General features: G+C 40.5%; 1 protein-coding gene across 1 annotated transcript in view; it reads left to right on the forward strand.

The window, feature by feature from the left end:
• The window catches only part of PARD3B (par-3 family cell polarity regulator beta), a 1037082-nt gene extending 1015248 nt beyond the window's left edge, over nt 1-21834 (forward strand). The window contains exon 23 of the mRNA XM_047773303.1: nt 17178-21834. Coding sequence (XP_047629259.1) covers nt 17178-17535 — 358 coding nt within the window. The 3' untranslated portion in view covers nt 17536-21834. The remainder of the gene's footprint in view (nt 1-17177) is intronic.
• The last annotated feature ends 569 nt before the right edge of the window (nt 21835-22403 follow it).

The raw sequence follows: 22403 nt of genomic DNA on the forward strand, positions 1-22403 counted from the left end.
GGTTCCCTTTTCTCGACATCCTCTCTAGCATTTGTTATTTATGAATCTTTGCAGTGCTAAACCCAGCTTTTGAAGCTTGTTCCTGAGTTCACCAAGCATAAGTAGTAGCACTCCTGCCAGCACTTTTATTTCTGCTGCTGAATTTCAGAGCAAGAGAACTGCAGTGGCAAGATTCTTCGGGGTCTTAATGAAATCATGGTATAGACACCCTTCCCAATATACACACACAAAGGTGGAAGTATTTAAGCCTCCTTCCCAGTGGTTCTTTCCCTTAGTGAAGAGGAATTCTGATGATCAAAGACTGTGGGTAGTTTACTGAAAAATCCATCTATTGCCCTGGCTTCAGAAATTAAGAGCAGAGGAACGGGGGCAGGTAAAGATGTGGCAGCAATATGAATATTTGAATATCTTTGGAAAAGACATCTGAATATCTTATCGAAAAATTGTATCTATTACTCTACAAATAATCTAAATTGACCAGGGAAAAGCAGGTCTCATGAACAGCATGTTTTTCCCCTGGAATGTCATGTCTCCACGCAGTAACCTTGGGCAAGAAGCTGTGCAGTTTTTCCTAAGGGGCTGGTGAGACCATCTTTAGAATTCAGGACCCTACATTCTTGAACCTGTTGCCCCTCCATATCTGACCTTGAAATTGAACTGTTGTCTCTTGCATGACAATTGGATGAAATCCTTAGTGTTTCGATATTGAAATTCTAGAACTATTATTACAACAGAAAGAGAGAGATGATTTTAGTGGCCTCACAAATTATGATGATTTGTTTCCTTTGGGTTTCATTCTCTTTAAATAAAGCTCTTCCATAGTTAAAGGGACCATGGGGTAATTATATGCGGGTATCACTCAAATTGATTTCATGACTTTGCAGCCACTCACAACAGTTTGGGGCTTTGCGCAGGATTCCTTCTATGTATGCTCTCATGCCCCCCTTTTCTAATTGTCCTCAGTTCCCACTTGAGAAACCTAATAATCCCTCACAAAGGAAATTATTTTAGTAGGACTGTTTTTAGAGAATATCTGATATTCTTTAAATGCCCTTGATCTCTCTTGGGTGAGAGGGAAGGGCACTGAATTATAGAGAAGAGATGAAACATTCTTTTTTTTTTTTTTGTCTTTTTCTAGGGCCGCACCCACAGCATATGGAGGTTCCCAGGCTAGGGGTCTAATGGGAGCTGTAGCCACCGACCTACACCACAGCCACAGCAACACGGGATCCAAACCACATCTGCAACCTACACCACAGCTCACAGCAACCCCAGATCCTTAACCCGCTGAGCAAGGCCAGGGATCAAACCCGCAATCTCATGGTTCTTAGTTGGATTCGTTAACCAATGAGCCACGACGGGAACTCCAGCTAAAACATTCTCAAGCGCCATTTTCCAGATAGCTTCTGCTAAAGGGTTATACAGGATCTCATCCTCAGCACCCATGCAGTTTGTTAATAACCAAATTCTTGTGTTTGTGATCATTATTGAAAAACATGAAAGAAGGAATTAAATGTGGGTGATCACAATGATGCCTGCATTAAACTGTTTTAGAAATGCCTTCTGAGCACTCTATCATTATCATTCCTCTTTCATTTTCTTTGCAAACATTTCCTTGGTGTTAACAAGGGCCAAAAGCATCTGCTGATAAATCTGTTCCCACCCCAGTTCTTAGCAAAGAGCATAAGCCCCTCTCCTCATAACACTATGGGAAATGTGAGTGATGAAAGTAGGATTTCTGTCCTGAAATCTTCTCTGTAACATAGGACATCAAATGATCATTGTATTTTATGACTCTGTAAAATCTGCAGAAATCAAAGCTGTGTAATATACATTGCAGAGGGCTCTGCTAATCCTGGCCAACCGCACTCATGCCTGGACGAAGGATAAAGGCCTGGTAACTGGAAACCTGACACGGAAGGAATTCCAAACAGACTGAAAGCATCTCTGTCCACATAGCATGAGCAGCCCAGGCTCCTTCGGGTATATTAGTTTATGCTGGTCTTTTTTTAGCTTTCCCATATTTGTAGAAGAACCAGAGAAGAAAGCACCAACACCAGCGCAGCCACTAAATAATCTACACGTGGCTGCTCGAGAGGAGTGTGGCTTTGCCAGATGTCGGCTTTCTGCCACAGGGCACAAGTACCTCTCTTACATCATCTATCTCCTCCCACTTCACCCCCAAATTTGGCCCCAGTCAATTATTACCAAAAAAGGGAAAATCATAAAGGCTACCTTGGAAGTTAAGAAATTGTCTGTTTTGCTAATAGCACATAGTATTTTCCCTAAATTAAGAGGAACAAGATTCTGCCCTTTAGAAGCTCTTCCTTAAGTAAGAAATCCAGTGCTTATGTCTCCAGTGGATGTGCTCATCTTCGCTCACAAATCCTTTATGGCTTTCACACTTTTTACTACATATTTTTATGCCTGCTAAAAGCTCATCCCCTCTCAAAACAAACTCTCTCCTAGTCCCCACTGTGCCTCAATCTTAGCTCTTATCCCGTTATTCTTCAGCTTCCTCCTCCTAAAACAAGCTCATTCGATGAGAGTCAGAGGTGCTTCTTAAACTCAGCCTAGACCTACACTGGCGAATCATGATTAGCTCTGTAATGTAAGGATTTATCACGGATGCATGAAGAACTGAAGGTTGAAAATAATTTCTTTTAATAAATTACAGCAGATTCAAGTTTTTTCCCCTCAATAATGCGGCCCCCATGCACATAAATGCCCTTGATCTCTCCTGGGTGAGAGGGAAGGGCACTGAGTTATAGCAGACACTAGAGAAGTTGGCATAATCCTAGATTTTGCCTCTCTTGGGCACATGCGGCTTGTATGAAAGTCATCCATCAAGTGATGTCACGTGGGAAGATGTCGTGAAGCACGACGACAGAGGGAAACTGGACCCCGCCTCCACCCCTGGTGTGTGTTCCTCCGTCCTCAAGCCCAGGTGCTTGAGACCAGAGGCGGCACCAGGTTTTCACCTTTGACATTGTCTCCCTAAGGCTCATATTTGAGATCTTGTACCCTGTGCTCTGTAAGGTACAAAGATGTTCCTGGATTATTGTGTTTATGACAGAAACAAAGAAATTTTATTTCTGGACCATTATAAAAACAGTATTAACTGATTTTTTGTGTGTGTGGCCACTTTTATTACCCCTTTTTTAAAAAAGGTATTGAAGTATAGTTGATTCAATGTGTTATATAGCAAAGTGATTCCAAAATATACGTGTATGTGTGTGTGCGTGTATATATATATATATATATATATATATATATATATATATATACACACACATATATATGTATTTTTTAAATTCTTCTCCATTATAGGTTATGTAATATAGAATATAGTTCCCTGTGCTATACAGTAGATCCTTGTTGTTTATTTTATATATAGTAGTGTGTATCTGTTAATCCCAAACTCCTAATTCATCCCTCCCCTCCCCTTTCATAAGTTTATTTTCTAGGTCTGTAAGTCTATTTCTGTTTTGTAAATAAGTTCATCTGTATTATTTTTTTAGGTTCCACGTAAAAGCAGTATCATACGAGATTTGTCTTTGCTGGGTTCCTTTTTCTTTTTTGTGTGTAAATCTATTATTGATACTTGGTTTGCAGTTACCAAGCCATGATTTCCTATCTTTACTGTATGTTTGCCTTTACCTGTGAGCTTTTTCACCTTGTAATTTTCTTGTTTCTAGTTGTGGCCTTTCTTTTTCTAAAGAAGTCCTTTTAATGTATGTGATTATAAAACTGGTTTGGTGGTGCTGAACTCTTTTAGCTTTTGCTTATCTGTAAAGCTTTTGATTTCTCCATCAAATCTGAATGAGAACCTTGCTAGGTAGAGTATATTTTGTAGACTTTTTCTCTTTCATCCCTTTAAATATATCATGCCATTCCCTTCTGACCCACAGAGTTTCTTTTGGAAAATCAACTGATAGCCTTATGGGAATTCCTGCATATGTTACTTGTTGCTTTTCTCTTGCTTTTAATATTCCATCTTTAATTTTCGTCATTTTGATGACAGTGTGTCTTGGTGTGTTCCTCCTTGAGCTAATCCTGCATAGGACTCTATCTCTGCTTCCTGGACTTGGATGACAGTTTTCTTTCCCAGGTTAAGAATTTTCAGCTATTGTCTCTTCAGATATTTTCTCAGGTCCTTTCTTTCTTCTCATTCTGGGACCCCTGTGATGCAAATGTTGGTGTGTTTGATGTTATCCCTGAGGTCTCTTCAACTGTCCTCATTTATTTTCAGTTTTTTTTTTCTGTTCAGCTGCAGTAATTTCCACTACTGTCCTCCTGCATACCAATCAGTTCCTCTGTATCATTTCATCTACTGTGGATTCTTTCTAATGCATTTTTCATTTCAGGTATTCATCTCTCTTCGGTTATACTTCATAGTTCCTAACTCTTTCTTAAAAATGTCTAACTTACAGCTCTTTGCCTCCATTCTCCTCCTGAGTCTTTGATCATCTTTATGATCATTACTCTGAAATCTTTCTTGGGTAGATCGCCTATCTCCACTTCACTTCTTATGGGGCTTTATCTTGTTGCTTCATCTGGAACACGTTCTCTGCTGTCTCATTTGTGCTAAGTTGCTATTTGCATTTTTACACATGTGGCAAGTCACAAGTTCTCATAACCTTGGAGAAATGACCTGTAGGAGATACCCTATGCATCCCAGCAGTGCACTCCCCTCTCGTCACCCAAGCTATATGCTCTGGGGGCTCCCCTTAAGAAGGCAGTGTGGATCCTTCTGTTGTTGCAGACTGTGTAAGTGGTCTGGTAGGCTCTTGGCCCCTAATCAGGTTGGTTGCAGGCCTGGCTCAATGCTGGCTGGTCACAAGGTGGCTGGTTGTGGAAACCCGGGGCCCTGGGCAAGTGCTAATTCAATGGTGGGCAGAGCCAGGGTCCCCAAAACTCTAGGGTTATTGCCCATCCACTGGCAGGTAAAGCCAGATCCTGGGGTTAGTGCTAAACTACTGGCAGGCAGAGCTGGTGCCTGGAGTCTGGCTTCAGGGCCCAGGGTTCCCAGAGCTCGTCTCAAATCGTTGGAAGGTAGGGGAGGCAGGGGATGCAGTTCCTGACACAGTTAGGTAAGGGATCTAGGGTGTCCCAAAGGTTGCATTGGGTCTGCTAGTGGGTAGGGCCAGGGCCCAGCTGGTCCTAGGGTAGGGTGTGGCCTGTTGGTGGACTCATTCCTTAGGCTGTGTGATCATAGTTTTCCTGCTTCTGGTGTCTGTCCCCAGGTGGGTGAGGCTGATGAAGCCTCACTGGCAGGAAGAGCCTATGCCTGCCCAGTGGTGATTAGAGCTGGGTCCTGTTCCTCTGGTAGGCAGGACCATGTCTAGGAGCATGTCTAGAGGTGGCAGTGGGTTCAGGAGCTCTTCAGGCAGCCTGTCTACTGATGCATGGGTCTATGTCCCTACCCAGCTTTTTGACCTGAGGTATTCCAACACTGTAGTTTTACAGGCTTTTGGGTGGGGAGGGCGGGGGGGGGGCAGGTCTTGGCACTAATGAGCCAAGATGCCAGGAGTGTTCATGCTGTCTAATGTTCCCAAGTGATTCCCACTGGTATGCCACCAGTGTCTATGTCCCCAGGGGTAGCCCAACCCTCTGCTTCTCCAGAAGACTCCCCCAAACCAGCAGGTAGGTCTGGCCCAGGCTGCTATCAAATTACTGCTTTTGCCCCATGTCCCAGTGCACATAAGATTTTGTCTGTGCCCTTTAAGAATGAAGTTTCTATCCTCCCACCCCCTGTCCTGTGGGGCTCTTGCAATTAAGCCCTACTGGCCTTCGAAGCCAAATGCTCTGGATGCTCCTCTTTCCAGGGCAGGAGGACACCTGGGCTGGGGAGCTCAACGTGGGGCTCAGAACTCTCATTCCTATGGGAGAATCTCTGAGATATAATTATTCTCCGGTTTGTGGGTCACCCATCAGGCAGTGAGGGGGAGGTATGGTATTTGATTATATCACAAGTCTACCCCTCCTACCTGTCTCATCATGGTTCTTTCTTTATGCCTTTAGTTGTAGAAAACCTTTTCTGGTAGATTCCAGTCTTTTTCATCAACGGTTGTTCTGCAGAGAGTTGTGATTTTGGTGTGCTCATGAGAGGATATGAGCTCAGGGTCTTTCTGTTTAGCCATCTTGGGCACTCTCCCTTAATTCTTGAGTAAATACAATTAACCTGCACCAGTTAATCAATCATGTTGATCTCACTAATAAGTCAAGGCAATGAAATTCAAGTTCAAAATTCATGAAGCACCTACTGTGATTCAAGCACGATGCAAGATAACAGAAATAAGACAGTCTACTTTTGTTCTAGGCAAACAAGACAAACATAATAACCCACACCCTGATAAAGTTTACAGCCATTCTGTGTTGAACCCAGCCAAACCCCTTTTTTCAGTCCACCATCCCTCCCTCCCTCCTTTAAAAATTAGAGTCCAGTCTTTTCTCAACCATTGTCAATCTCAGCCTTTCAATGAGAGTCCACTTTATCCTTTTAGTCCTCTACCTATTTCCATCCAGCTCCTACACACATCTGACCCTCTGTGGTTACTTTGTATGTTTGAGGGTTTCCTCTTTGAACTCTCTTGAACAAACTAGTGTACATTTATGGAGCACCCATGATGTCCAAAAGCCCAGTGCTAGGCTCTGAGGGATATCAAGAGATGCATGAGACTCAATTCTATCCTTCAAGATGCTGTTGCTCTAGCATAGTGTATAACCAGCTTGAGGCAGGGCAACTGGCAGATGAGATGAGAATGAACTACTGTGGTGAGTGCAGAGGAAAGAGATTTCCTTTGCAATTGCTGGGGGACAGATATGCAGTAGAAATTGTGCATGCCTCTTCATCTATTCCAGTAGGTAGAGCCACCTCATTCTGAGCTAAAAGGTCTTGCCAGTGACTCGGTCCCTTCAATACTGAGCCCATCCCCCCAAAAAATTATGTTAGCAAATGTAGAAGTAGTCTTTCCTCTTTCCATAAACTGTTAGTACCCAGGAGCTATCTATCTTACCCACTTACCCCCTGGTAATCAGCCCCTTTTTTAATTAAAAATAGCAACAGACTAAGATGGCAAAAGGAAGAAAACCTCATGTAAAGAAAGTGATCCTTATTGCTTCTTCACATGTCAATACCAGATAGCTTTGTCAGGTTTAGCCTGAAAAGATAATTTTCATTACTGAATCTTGCATCTTATGTTGTTGGAAACTCTATGTCTGAGATAGTTCCTACAAATTTTCCAATCAAAAGCAGAAAACTTTGGGCCTCCAAAAATGAGCCTAATCAAAAATAGCACATAAAAAGAATAAATGATTAAAAAAAGTGGGAAAAAATAAGTGAAATTTAAAAATATTTTTATTTTATATGGGAGTATAGTTGATTTACAATGCTATGTTAGTTTCAGGTATACAGCAAAGTGATTCAGTTATACATATATCCATTCCTGTTCAAATTCTTTTCTCATATAGGTTATAACAGAATATTGAGTCAAGTTCCCAGTGCTATACAGTAGGCCCTTGCTGATTATCTATTTTATATATAGAAGTATGTATATATGTAAATTCCAAACTCCTAATTTATCCCTCCCTCCAAACCCTTTGGTAACCATAAGTTTGTTTTCTATGTCTGTGAGTCTGTTTCTGTTTTGTAAATAAGTTCACCTCTATCATTTTTTTAGATGCCACACATAAGGGAAATCACATATTTGTCTTTCTCAGACTGACTTCCTTCACTTACTATAATAATCTCTAGATCACCCATGTTGTTGCAAATGGCATTATTTCCTTCTGTGTCTGAGTAATAATAAAGATGTGTATATATGTATACACACACATACGTATACACACACACACACACACACACACATTCATTCCTCTATCAGTGGACCCTTAGGTTGCTTCCATGTCTTGGCTATTGTAAATAACGCTTCAATCAACATTAAGGTGCATGTTATCTTTTCAAATTATGGTTTTCTCCAGATAGGCACATGAGTGGAATTGCTGGATCATTTGGTAGTTCTATTTTCAGTTTAAGGAATCTTCATGCCCTTCTCCATAGTATTTGTACCAATCTACATTCCCACCAACAGTATAGTAGGGTTCCCTTTTCTCTACATCCTTTCTAGAATTTGTTATTTGTAGGCTTTTGGATAGTGGCCATTCTGACAGACTACCTCATTGCAGTTCTGACTTGCATTTCTTTTATATTTAGTGATGTAGAGCATCTTTTAAGGTGCTTTTTTGGCCATCTGTATGTCTTCTTTGGAGAAATGTCTATTTAGTTCTTCTGCCCGTTTTTTAAATTATTTTTATTTTTTCCATTATAGCTGGTTTACAGTGTTCTGTCAGTTTTCTACTGTATGGCAAAGTGATTCAGTCACACATACATATATATATATTCTTTTTCTCACATTATCCTGCATCATGCTCCATCATAAGTGATTAGATATAGTTCCCAGTGTCTGTCCATTTTTGATGAAGATGTTTGTTTTTTAATATTGAGCTGCATGAGCCATTTGTATATTCTAGAGATTAACCTTGTTGGTTGCTTTGTTTGCAAGTATTTTCTCCCACTGTGTGGGCTGTCTTTTCATTTTGTTTATGGTTTCCTTTGCTGGGCAAAAGCTTTTAAGTTGAATTAGGCCCCATTTGTTTATTTTTGTTTTTATTTTCATTACTCTAGGAGGTAGCTCCAAAAAAGATATTGTTGTAATTTATGTCAAAGACTATTCTGCCTATGTTTTCCTCTAAAAGTTTTATAGTATCCAGACTTATATTTAGGTCTTTAATCCATTTTGAGTTTATTTTTGTGTATGGTGTGAGAGAATGTTCCAATTTCATTCTTTTACATGTAGATGTGTACTTTTCCTAGCACTACTTAGTGAGGAGACTGTCTTTTCTCCATTGCACATTCTTGCCTCCTTTGCCATAGATTAATGTACCATAGGTGCTTGGATTTATTTCTGGGATTTATATCCTGTTCCATTGACCTTTATTTCTATTTTTGTGCCAGTACCATCCTGTTTTTGTTTTTTTGTTTGTTTTCCCACTGTACAGCAAGGGGATCAAGTTATCCTTACATGTATACATTACAATTACATTTTTTCCCACCCTTTGTTCTGTTGCAATATGAGTATCTAGACAAAGTTCTCAATGCTATTAAGCAGGATCTCCTTGTAAATCTATTCTAAGTTGTGTCTGATAAGCCCAAGCTCCAGATCCCTCCCACTCCCTCCCTCTCCCATCAGGCAGCCACAAGTCTTTTCTCCAAGTCCATGATTTTCTTTTCTGAGGAGATGTTCATTTGTGCTGGATATTAGACCATCCTGTTTTGATGACTGTAGCTTTGTAGTGTAGTTGAAATCAGGGAGCCTAATTCCTCCAGCTCTGTTTTTATTTCTCAGGATTCCTTTAGCCATTCTGGGTCTTTGGCGTTTCCTTGCAAATTTACTTTTTTTGTTGTTCTAGTTCTGTGAAAAATACCATTGGTCATTTGATAGAGATTGCACTGAATCTATAGATTGCCTTGGGTTATAGAGTCCTTTTGACAATATTGATTCCTCCAATCCAAGAACATGGTCTATCTTTCCATCTGTTTATGTCATCTTCAGTTTCTTTCACCAGCATCTTATACTTGTCAGAGTACTGGTCTTTTGCCTCCTTAAGGGTTTATTCCTAGGAATTTTATTCATTTTGATGTGATAGTAAATGGGATTGTTTCCTTAATTTTTCTTTATAACCTTTCATTGTTTGTGAATAGAAATGGAGAGATTTCTGTGTATTATTTTGTATCCTCCAACTTTACCAGATTCATTGATGAGTTGTAGTAGATCTCTAGCAGCATCTTTAGGACTTTCTGTGTATAATATCATGTCACATTCAAACAGTGATTGTTTTACTTCTCTTCCAATTTGGATTCTTTTTATTTGCTTTTCTTCTCTGACTTCCTTTGTGAGGATTTCCAAAACTATATTGAATAAAGTGGCAAGAGTGGATATCTTTTATTCCTGAACTTAGAGGAAATGCTTTTAACTTTTCACCATTAAGTATGATGTTACCTGTGAGTCTGTCATATATGGTTTTTATTATGTTGAGGTAGCTTCCTTTTATGCCCAATTTCTGGAGAATGCTGAATTTTGTCTAAAACTGTTTCTGCATCTACATATGTGATCATGTGGTTTTTAGTCTTCAATTTCTTAATGTGGTATGTCACACTGATTGATTTGTGGATATTAAAAAATCCTTTCATCTCTGGGATAAATCCCACTTGATCATGATGTATGATCCTTTTGATGTATTATTGGACTTTGCTAGTATTTTGTTGTGTATTTTTGCATCTAGGTTCATCAGTGATATTGACCTGTAATTTTTTGTGGTATCTTTACATGATTTTGGTATCTGGGTAATGGTGTCCTCATAGAATGAACCTAGGACATGAATTTCTCAGCAATTTTTTTTGGAAGAGTTTCCAAAGGACAGGTCTTAATCTTCTCTAAATGTTTGATAGAATTCACCTGTGAAGCCATCTGGTCCTAAACCTTTGTTTATTGGAAGGTTTTTAATCACAGTTACAATTTCAGTGCTTGTGACTGTTTATCCAGGTTCAATCTTGGAAGATTGTATCTAAGAATGTGTATGTTTCTACTGGGTTGTCCATTTTATTGGCATATAGCAGTCTCTTATGATCTTTGGTATTTCTGTGGTTCAGTTGCACCTTCTCCTTTTTCATTTATAATTTTATTGATTTGTGCCCTCTCCCTTTTTTCTTGATGAGTCTGGCTAAAGGTTTATCAATTTTGTTGATCTTTTCAAAGAACCAGCTCTTAGTTCCATTTATCTTTTCTATTGTTTTCTTTGTCTCTCTTTATTTCCATTCTGATCTTATGTTTTCTTTCCTTCTAACTTTGGGTTCTGTTCTATTGTCTCTAGTTTTTTCAGGTATTATATTAGGTTGCATGAGATTTTTCTGGTTTCCTAAGGGAAGATTGTATTGCTGTAAACGTCCTTCTTAAAACTGCTTTTGCTGTGTCCCATAGGTTTTGGATTGTGATGTTTTCACTGTCGTTTTTCTCTAGGTGTTTGATTTCCTCTGTAATTTCTTTGGTGATCCATTGGTTTTTTAGTAATATATTGTTTAGCCTCCATGTGCTTTTTTGTTTTTTTCTTATAGTTGATTTCTACTCTCATAGTGTTATGGTTGGAAAAGCTGATGGATATAATTTCAGTTTAAGTTTACCAAGTCTTACCTTGTGACCCATCATGTGATCTGACCTAGAGAATGTTTCACATGCACTTAAGAATGTATATCCTTCTGCTTTCAGATGGAAAGTTCTATAAATATCAATTAATTGCATTTGGTCTAATGTGTCACTTGAGGCCTATGTTTCTTTATTGATTTTCTGTCTGGATGATCTATGGATGTAAGTGGGGTGTGAAAGTCCCCCAATATTATTACATTACTGTTGATTTCTCCTCTTATGGCTGTTAACTTTATATATTGAGGTACTCTTATGTTGGGTGCATATGTATATATTACAATTAGTATATCTTCTTCTTGGATTGTTCCCTTAATCAATATATAGTGTCCTTCTTTGTCTCTTAAAAGAGCCTTTTTTAAGCCAATTTTGTTTGATATGAGTATTGCTATTCCAGATTTCTTTTGATTTCTATTTGCATGGAATACCTTCTTCCATCCCCTCACTTTCAGGCTGTATGTGTCCCTAGATCTGAAGTAGGTCTCTTGTAGGCAGCAAATATACAGGTATTAGGGCTTTAATAGAAAAAAAATTAATAGAAAAAAATATTTATCAGAAGATATCTTCAATTACATGTCATATTTTTGTATCCATTCAGCCAGTCAATGTCTTTTGGTTGTAGCATTATTTAATCATTTACATTCAAGGTAATTATCAATATAAATGTTCTTATTTCCACAGTGTTAACTGTTTCGGATTTGTTTTTGTGGGTCTTTTTTTCCTTTCCTCTTTTGTTCTCTTCTCTTGTGATTTGATTACTATCTTTAGTATTATGTTTAGATTCCTTTTTCTTTTTTGTGTGCATCTACTGTAGATTTTTGGTTGGCAGTTACCATGAGGTTTTATATAGCAGTCTCTATATATACACAAGATTATTTTAAGTTACTGGTCTCTTAATTGCAAATGCATTTCAAATAGCCTGCATTTGTACTCTCCTCTAGACTGATTTTGATATTATATTTTTGTGTGGATCATTTACTACCTTTACTGTATATTTGCCTTTACCAGTGAGCTTTGCCACTTGTAATTTTCTCATTTCTACCATGGCCTTTACTTTTCCACCTAGAGAACATTCTTTAGTATTTGTTGTAAAGCTAATTTGGTCGTTCTGTAATGCTTATCTGTAAAGCTTTTGATTTTTCCACTGAATCTGAACAAGAGCCTTTCTGGGTATTCTTGGTTGTTAGTTTTTCCCTTTCATCACTTTAAATATATTACACTTCCTTCTGGCCTGCAGAATTTCCACTGAAGAATCAGCTGATATCCTTATGGGCTGCCCCGGTAGGTTATTTGCTGCTTTTCCACTGTTGTTTTTAATATTTTCTATCTCTCTTTAATTTTTGTCTGTTTGATTAATATGTGTCTCAGCATGTTCTTCCTTGGGTTTATCCTGGTTGGGCCCTCTGAGCTTCGACTTTAGTGAATGTTTCCTTGCCCATGTTAGGAAAGTTTTTGGCTGTAATCTCTTTTAACATTTTCTCAGGCTCTTTCTCGCTCTTCTCCTTCTGGGTCCTCTATAATGTGAATGTTGGTGTGTATAATGTTGTCCCAGATGCCTCTGAGATTGTCTTTCTTTTCTCTCTTGTTTCTGTTCAGCAGCAGTGATTTCCACCAATCTGCTTCCCAGTGCACTTATCCCTTCTACTGCATTTTTCATTTTAGTTACTGTATTGTTCATCTATTTTTGTTAAGTCTTCTAGTTCCTTGTTAAATACTTCTTGTATCTTCTCAGTCTGTGCCTCTATTCTTTTTCTAAGATCTTGGACCATCTTTACTGTCATTACTTGGAACTCTCTTTCAGGTAGATTGCCTATCTTCACTTCAGTTAGTTGTTCTTCTGGGCTTTTATCTTGTTCCTTTGTCTGAAACATATTTCTCTACCATCTCATTTTGTCTAACTGCCTGTGTTTATGGTCTCCTTTCCATAAGCTGCAGAATCATAGTTTCTCTTGCTTTTTCTGTCTATGCCCTGGTGAGTGAGACTGGTCCAGGGGCTTGTGCAGGATTCCTGTTGGGAAGGACTATGGCCATCCCACAGGTAGGTGGAACTGAGTCATGTCCCTCTGGTGTGCAGGCCACATATAGAGGTGTGTTTAGAAAAATCTGTGGGCTTAGGACAGCTTTAGGAAGGCTGTCTGATGATAGGTGGAGTTGTGTGTCAACCCTGCTGGTTGTTGGCCTGAGGTGTCCCAGCACTAGAGCCTAAAAGCTATTTGGTGTGGCCTGGTCTCAATGACAAAATGTCAGCTTCACAGAGAGCTCATACCAATAAATATTTCCTGGAGCCTCTACCAGTAGTGTCCATGCCACCACAGTGAGCCACAAGTGACCCCTGCCTCCCCAGAAGACCCTCCAACACCTACAGAAAGATCTTGCCAAGGCTCCTATGGAGTAGTCACTGCTTTTCCCTGGGTCCCAGTGCACTCAACCCCCAAAGGCCTTCAAATCCAAATGCTCTGGGGGCTCCTCCTCCCAATACCAGTCCCTCAGGCTGAAGGACTTAATGTGAGACCCAGAACTATCACTCCTGTGGGAGTACCTCTACAATATAATTATTTTCCAGTTTGTGAACGTGGCTATGCGATTTGATTATATCACAAAAGCACCCACACACACACCATCTTGTTGTGGCTTCTTTGCCTTTGGATGTAAAATACCTTGTTTGTAGGTTCCAATCTCTTACTGATGGTTGTTCAGCAATGGTTGTGATTTTGCTGTTTTCATGAGTGAAGGTGAGCTCAAGTCCTTCTGCTCTGCCATCCTGTCCAAATTTGAGAGTCAAAAACGTTTGATGTTTTCACAACAGATTCCTCAAAGAGTTATGTCATAAAGAAAGCATAGGCTTGTTTTTCTTTCCTTAAGTAAATATGGTACTGAGTGAGAGTTTCTATTGGAAGCTTTTTTTCTTCAAGAAAAATAACAACATATACAAATAAAATTCATGGGGTCACATGAAAAATGAATGGTCTTAAAATGCAGATGAATTTGCTACTTGGATTCTTGGGTTCATTGGAATCTTCAAAGGAAGGTTCCCCTGGATTTCTCAGAGATGGCTCAAAACATGAAGCATCAGTCACTGTGATAAGCATTTCTTAGGCTCCAGAATGAGGTGGGGTTTTTGCTTTCCTACAAATATTAAATTGCATCCACATAAAGGTACTATGAGAAGGGAAACTCAAGATTAATGAAGATAAAATATCAGCTCCCTCTTTTTCCATTATCCTATCAAATTCTACATTAATGAGTCGGGCTTTTTTTTCTTGTTTATAAATTGTTCTTTTAAGTGTGTGTGTGTGTGTGTGTGTGTGTGTGTGTGTACATGACACACACACAATATTCACAAGCACTTAGAAGTTCTGGTAAGAGTCAATGCTCAACTTTGAAAAAAAAAAGTTATCATAAACAATAGCATCCCTCTTTCCCCTCCCTCCCAGAAAGAAAAATTCTTCCAGCACTCTTTGAACCTTAAAAGAGTGTTTTCATAGGTCAGTTCATTGTTTTCCTTCTCTCTGAAAAATTAGAAAGGATAACTGTTTTGATGAGTTCTACAGAAAAAGACAATTTCCATGATTTCATTTCTTGACAAAGAACAGCTACCTCACTTGGTTTCTGCCACATGTAAGCAAACTTGCAGACATAAAGTCTCCCTTCAGAGAAAGCAATGTGGATCCACAAAACTATCTTGGGTTCTGTGCCATCTGCCCCTGGCTGTGAAAGGTGACCTAGTGGCCAGGGATGCAGACAGAGAAGACATGAAACTGCCCCAGGGGCACACAGCCTACGTGGTTGCTATGACTCTCAGGGTGACTTCTGCCCCATCACCACTTGATCTGGGTTGTCTGTCCACAAATAAAATTTTAAAAAAGCCATGGCCTGTCTGTGTTTTATAATGTTCTGTTTTAGAGGAAAGTAATCTCCAAGGAGAGAACAGGACCCTAAAAGTCCAAGGCCTGGAATTCCTCCTTTCTCTCTTTCCATTTTAAACAGGAAACATTCATGCTAAGAGGGTCCAGGGGGAACACTGGTTGTATGTTCATTTTAAGGCAGATAATGTTTGTGTGTTGCAAATGTCAGTGATTTATCCCAAGGGCTTAAAATGAGTGCAGAAAAACCACATGTTTCACTTCATGCAGAGAAATATCTTCAGTAGATTTTGAAAGAAAACACAGGTTAAGGATTTTTTTTAAGTGTTTCGGAAATCTCTAACATGAACCAAAAGGAAATAGAAATGAGCACGGTGGGGGAGGAGGGGACTTAAAATATTTTATGATAAAAGATATAATGAATGCTGGAAGTTTTCTAAATAAAGAATAACATTTGAAAGGAAAGGGAAGATGAAATCCTCATCCTTTATTTCTCAGGGCTAGAGTGACAGATTACACATTTGTGCTCTATTTGTCATGGACAATTTAAAATAGAGCAAAGCAAACTACACTGAATAATAGCAGTTGATGCTGTAATAACTTGTACACAAACAATTTAATTTTTTTATCTGAAAACTCTCACTAACTAAATTAACCCAGGCTCAAGGATCTATCTTTCATTATTATACATAGCCAAATTAAGACATCCAAAAGGAGAGAGAATGCCATTGCTCAACCTTATGAATGTGTTCACATGCTGCTTTCCACATGGACCTGAGCTTGGAGCCTATCAAACCTCCATGGATTTCGGGAACTTACAGAGCTGTTTTCAAATCAAACTCTGCAGATTACAGGGTGATTCTGACCCTCACTGACAGTGCTTCATTAACCACAGAGACTGTATTCTTACAGCCCTGTCATTACTTTCAAGTGTCCTACCAGTTTGTACGCTGACAGTGGAGAGCTTTTCATTAATTACTATTGAAAAAGTAAGTCTTCCTTTAAAAAGAAATAATAAAAATAGGAATGGTAGAAAGTGGGAAGGATCTGGGCATGGTGGTGCTGAATATGTGCACAGAAGGGTTATGAGATTTTAAGAGCTGTGAACAGAACTCATCTGTTTAACCCCAGGCTAGATAAGATGCAGTCATCTGTACATTGTTGAGAGACCTATTGCTTCTGTTGTGGCAAATGGATCAGAAGATGCTTGTTGTTTTAGTAGGGAGATCCAGACAGGGTAACTTTCTGTTAGTGTTTATTCTTGCCCTAGACCTTTCTGTGTGCCGACTCATTACACAGTGCAACTTACAGCTGGTTTGGCTCTTCCCCCTCTGCTACTGGCCAGGTGGTACTTGTTGACTTTGCGGTAGAATTGCTTTATATCACAGTTTTGGGTGGGTAATTCCAAGCTCTAGATTAGGACTTTTTCTGGGACCTCTTGAGAGAGGAGGGCACACTAATCCACATAGAGATGTGACAGACACCAACCAGAGTTAGACCAAGACTATGGCCCATGTAAAGAGCACCGCAAACACCTAGGAGAGAAGTGAGTACAGTCCCTGGGGGATTCATGACCCCAAATAATGTGTGCATTTCTACCGCCACATCAAAGTCAGGCTTTGGGGAAGGGGCATATGATCCAGCTTTACCAGAGACAAACTCTGCCTTATTTAGGCAACTAGCTCGGTCATAATGATAAAGGTCAACATACAAATAAGACAGAAGTCTATTGCTCTCTCAGGCACCAGTCAGTCCTGACTGACACTGTGGCTCAATGGTGTCAAGGGACCAGGCTCTTGCCTTCTTGTTGCTCAGCCTTCCTCAGCATATGGCTTTCTCCTTGTGGTCTTATATGGCCACTCCAGTGGCCAACAGAAAGGAGCGAAGAGAAGAGGAGAGTCCCTCTCTTCCTTTTAAAGGGACATATCACATCTGTTCACGTCCCATTGGCCAGATCCAATCTGTGGCCACACCAAACTATGTGGGAGGCTAATGAATGTGAAGTTCACTGAGCAGCTTAGGAGATACTGATGTATGTCTGTTCTTCTCTTTCCAGGGGAGGACCAGCAGATCCTGTAGACTATCTGACAGCAGCACCTCGAGGGCTCTACAAGGAAAGGGAGCTTCCATTTTACCCAGGGGCTCATCCTGTGCATCCTCCCAAAGGGAGCTATCCCCGCCCCCCAGATCTGAGGCTCACAGATCTCCGGTATCCCCAGTATTACCCACCCCCACCAGTCCCCCAGCACAAAGGACCCTTCAGACAAGACGTTCCGCCTTCCCCTCCTCAGCACCACAGAGTACCAGCCTACCAGGAAATGGGCAGACCAGGGCCCCGAGGGGGCAGCCCAGATCAGTATCCATACCGAACCCAGGATCCTCGGCAGAAGAACCCCATGACGGCAGCCGTGTAGCTGAATACCACTAAGCTCAGCCCAGCAAGGAAGTCATCCAACATCACCTTTGTTCTTCCTACCCATTAAGGCCTTCTTCCTGTTAAGAATTCTGCGTGGTACAGGTTAGGTTTTTCTCCCTGAGGTTGCAACACCTGGTTGCTAATCAGAGAGGAAAAATGAGACAGGAGTTTGGGAAGGAAATCAGAAGGCAGAGGAGGGATGGGGCCCTAAAAAAATACTGCCTGATATATGAAATAATTTTAGAGTTTGTTCAGTTCACCAAGAGTGGTAACTGAACAGACAGCTAACAGTGTAGATCTACAACATGCCACCTCCCTGGAGTACACACACACCCCATAGAGTTGGCAGCATGCGTCCAGTCTCTGCCCAGGATCATCATCCAATCAGAGGCTAAGCTTCAGCCACTTTATTAGAGTTAAGTCTGTGAAGAGTGGCTGTACATAATGGGCATCCTAAATGAGTAGTTTTTTCACTGAGAAGACAACCGCAGCAAACATGAGGAGTGATCTCCTTAAAATGCTTTATACGAGAGGAGGACTACATTTATTTGTAGAATTTCTCAGGTTCTCGGTACCACTCATTTGGTATAAGCATTTCATGTTTCCTAAAAGTAAGATGTGAGTGCAGTATTAGTGTCCTGGAAGAATGTGCAAAGCTAGTTAGAGCTTCCAGAAGAAATACATTCTTAGGACCAAGGCAATCAGGTTAGGAGAACTGAAATTCCAAGGACCTTCCTTCCTCCCACCTCCCAGGCACAATAGCATGGACATACCTGGTTACAGCTTCACCCCCAAACCTCCTGCCTCTAATTAGTGTAAGCAGGGCCTCTACTTTAAGGCTCTCATTTGAGCCTAAGGTGTACGCGGGAAAAAGAGGGCCCACTGGTTAGGTCGCACAGGTAGCAGTGCTCTGGAAACAGCAATTCCAGACTCAGTGCCAAATAGCACCATATGCACCTGGGGCCAGGGCGGGGCTGACTGAACTCTTTGGGAATGATAACCAGCAGGTAGTTGGTGGTGACTGTGTGTGTGTGTGTGTATGTGTGTGTCGGCATGTGATTACCAGTAGGGAGAATGGAAAATAAAAATGCTTTCTGGAAAGTGTGATGAGAAAGGGAGTAAAAAGAAAAAAAAAACAGAAAATAGCAGGGACGGGAGAAGGAGCATAAAACTAAATCAATCTATATCTGCTATATTTCATCAACAAAAGACAGGGCAAGGCCAAGGCCAAGGTCTCCAATTGGGAAAAGAAGGTCTTATAGCTTTGAAAAGCTGAAACCCCACCCTCCCATACCCACCGCAGTTTCTTAAGTGCTTTGCAGCTTTCTACTTATTTCAACAGGATCTCTAAAACCTACAACCTGACCCAAATGAGAACACGAGAAGACCGAGAAACAGTAAAGCACAGGAGCCTCAACTTGTTCAGCGACTCTTGAAATATTTTAAGCATTTTTGCATTCCTTCTTCATTCCCTCCAAAAAAAAAAAAAAAAAAGTCTTGAATTCAATTTAGACATATTTTGGCTGAGATTAGAATACCTCTGACTGATAGGATTTAATAAATTATAGTATCATTGAATATATAGAGTATCTATCTAGCCCAGTTTAGTCTTATTTTTTTTAATTTAAAATAGTTCTGTTACCAAGAATGATGCAACTGGTGGTTTTAGACTTAACTAGTATTATTTACTAAACTTTGAGGCATCATTTTCCAAACTACAATTGACTTACCCTCTTGAAAGTTGACTGTCAAGTTGTTTTTTGCCCTCTATCATCTCTCTTATGTCAGGCACCTTTAGATTGTCTGCAGTCTGTGCAAAGAGGTTGAGGATTGGGCCCTGCTCACCTAGAGGTGGAATGCAGATGAGCTATAGGGTTTCCCTGCCAACACGCTGCAAGCTGCCTTCACCTCGAACTAAATAAACCTTCAAGGAGATAATGATGAGGGAAGCATGATGTGTTCTGAAGCATTAAAAATCAGCTCTTCAAGATGTTCCATAGTTGAACCAAATTTCTGTAGACTACTGGACATAACCAAGCCAGAAGACTCCTTCTGGATTAAGGCCAAGGTCCCACAAGGGGCAGCGGCATAAGGTGAGATATTCTGTGTGTGCTGGAGAAGTGGCCCTTGTAGGAAGAATGCACATGTTTTCACCATGTTGCCACTGTGTGAACATAATATCTCCTGTACTCAGGCTCAGGGTAAGCTGCTCCAAACATGGTTTTGTACTGTATACACAGGCAGTAAAACAGTTGCTAATTCTAAGGGGCAGCCAGTGATGTGAAGGTACTATTAAAGTAGACCAAAAACAACAACAACAAAAAGATAATAGATAACGATGTTCTTTTCTTGCTTGAAGTATAACATATGCCCCATTTGGCCCTTCCCAAAAGAAGCTAACATTATGAGAGCAAGTCTTCATCAAGCTAAGTAGCAATTAAGAACAGCTTGAATGAAAGCTTTATAAAGGCCTGTGTACCAACCCTCCAATTGTCACCACCCAGAGGTTACGGCATTCTTTCCCAGTATTTAGGAGAACAGGTACTTTAGAATATTTAGAAGACCAGGCTATAATCAGTAGGTGCCCAGGAGCAGGAAATAGTTCCCAGTTTATTTATAGCCTTGAAAAAACTCCATCAGGTGTATCCTTGTAGCTCAGAATACTAATATACCCCATGAAAAGTGTCACAGCAAGCTCAAAACCCAACAACGTACAGCCACTCGGCTTCTGACCTGACCATTAGGTCATCCAAGCCTCAAAATGATGTGTTGGCCTCAAGTTACTCAAGATATTTTAAAGAGCTCTGTTTTTGTCCCTTTTTGCAGTAGAGAGATGAAAGGGAGTAGACCACCGAACACTTTCAGATGAAGGCGAATTCAGTCCTCCACAAGGAGAGGAACACATCATCTCATGAACCCAGTGTCACTGGGCTGCAGCCATATCACTCTTGGTATAATACTGCTTCCCCACAATATCACATCCCTGGATGAAAGGCAAGCTCAAAATCAGGAGTATTTTCTTAAATAGAATAACCACAAAAATTGGGGAAAATATTACTGTGATGCTCCTGATTCTTAGATTATTAGATCTATTTGCATTGATACCACAGTACATCACGGAGCAAAGATCTTAAAATCAAGAGCATGGGGAGAGCCACAGACCCAATGGTACCCTGTGGAGGAAACTCTTTGCACACCTACTGATAGAAGAAATTTGAGACTTCACTAGAGCTTTATTTTTGCCACCACTAAACAACATTGAAACATGATTCATTATTCCTTCCAAAGATTTATGAACTTCTTAAATCGAATCTATCTTATGGAGGAAATCCATCTGATAACTTTTGGAGTTGCCAGGAATAAGGTTGTTATGCACAGAGATCAAGCCTTTAAAGAGTGTTTATTCCCTAACCTGTAACCACAGCATTCATTTTCTTTGGAGGAACACTTAGCATTTCAGAGGGATAAAGAGATCTGGAGAGTTTGGTGTGGTTAGGGATGTGTATCTGTAAAATTCCCCTCAGCATTAAACTCTGACATCTGCAATGAGAGGGCTTCAAATTGGTGCTAAGTTAGGTAGACACCCTACTGCTTCCTGAGTCCACGAGCAACAGAAAGTCCAAAAGGACTTAGTGCAATTAGGCAGGAGGGAGCTGGATTCAGAAACAGTCCACGATCCTATTCCCCTGTACTCCCCATTCACACCAACTTAAATGGAAATGATGCCACAGTAAGACCAGTAAGAGGAGTCTCCCTAAGATATGCCTACAAAGTCACCGTTCTGATAAAAAGGAGAATGAAAGTTCACTATCTAAAATAAGCCTATAAGCTCATATGCAGCTACGACTTCTAAGTGAAACTCTTTCTCCCTCATGTCTTTGAATAGCAATAGAATCACACACAGCCTGACTTTTAAAGTCAGACTTAACTACAAGCCCAGAGTGGGAGTGAACTAACCAAGGCTGTCTCCTGACTCAGCTCTTTCAGACAGTGTTATGTTCCCACCACGATGACTGCAATGCTGTTTACTACTGGAACATCAAAACCAACCTACTGTCTATACAATCACTTTTTCTAGCGTTTCCCTGTACTTAGGTGATACCAAGTCTGTTCATAAGTTTTGAATATAAATTATGTGAGATCATATTTTGGCATATGGGGGTGGAGAATGAATTCTTTACAGACTTTTTAGGATGATCCCATTTGTACCACAGAAAACATTTTGGATATTGTTATATATGAATATATAAATTTTTCTTGGTTATTTTGCATTAAAATAAAGCTTTATTCAGTCAGTCAGAGTCTGTTTTCACCCACAACTGGTTTTAGGATTTGATGATGGAATAGATTGGTCATGTCCTACTCACCCTTGAACAGCAAAGACAGTGCAGAGGACACGAGAATAGAGCATCTGTCACATGCTAGGCAACCTGAGAAGCCGGTGCTGAGATGGGAGTGAGCAAGCAAGATGTACATTTAGAATGGCATTTGGTTTGAGTACCTATACAAGGCAGGGGAAGGAGACGGGATGGGGCAGAGGGAGAGAATGAGCTGCCATGAACTCCCAGCTTGGGCTCCGCCAACTCCACAGGGAAATCTCAAGCTGCACTGGCCCCAAAGAGTTGCCCCAAGTTAGGATGAAGTGAAGGGGCCTTTATCCACTGTCTTGGTCAGGAGGTATGGGTTACCCCTGGAAGGAGGGGAGACTTGAGCCCAGGCAGTTTTTTTTCAGGTAAGGCAACACCCCAAAGAGCTAACAGCTGGGCATCATCTTTGGGAGGTACTTCCAATAGCTGGGAAATAGCCCTTTGTTCCTAGAATGGGATCTGGGCAATGCATCCCAGCACCCATGAATGCATCTAACAC

Source organism: Phacochoerus africanus, chromosome 3 (genome assembly GCF_016906955.1).
Source record: "Phacochoerus africanus isolate WHEZ1 chromosome 3, ROS_Pafr_v1, whole genome shotgun sequence".
In the NCBI taxonomy this organism is placed as follows: Eukaryota; Metazoa; Chordata; class Mammalia; order Artiodactyla; family Suidae; genus Phacochoerus; species Phacochoerus africanus.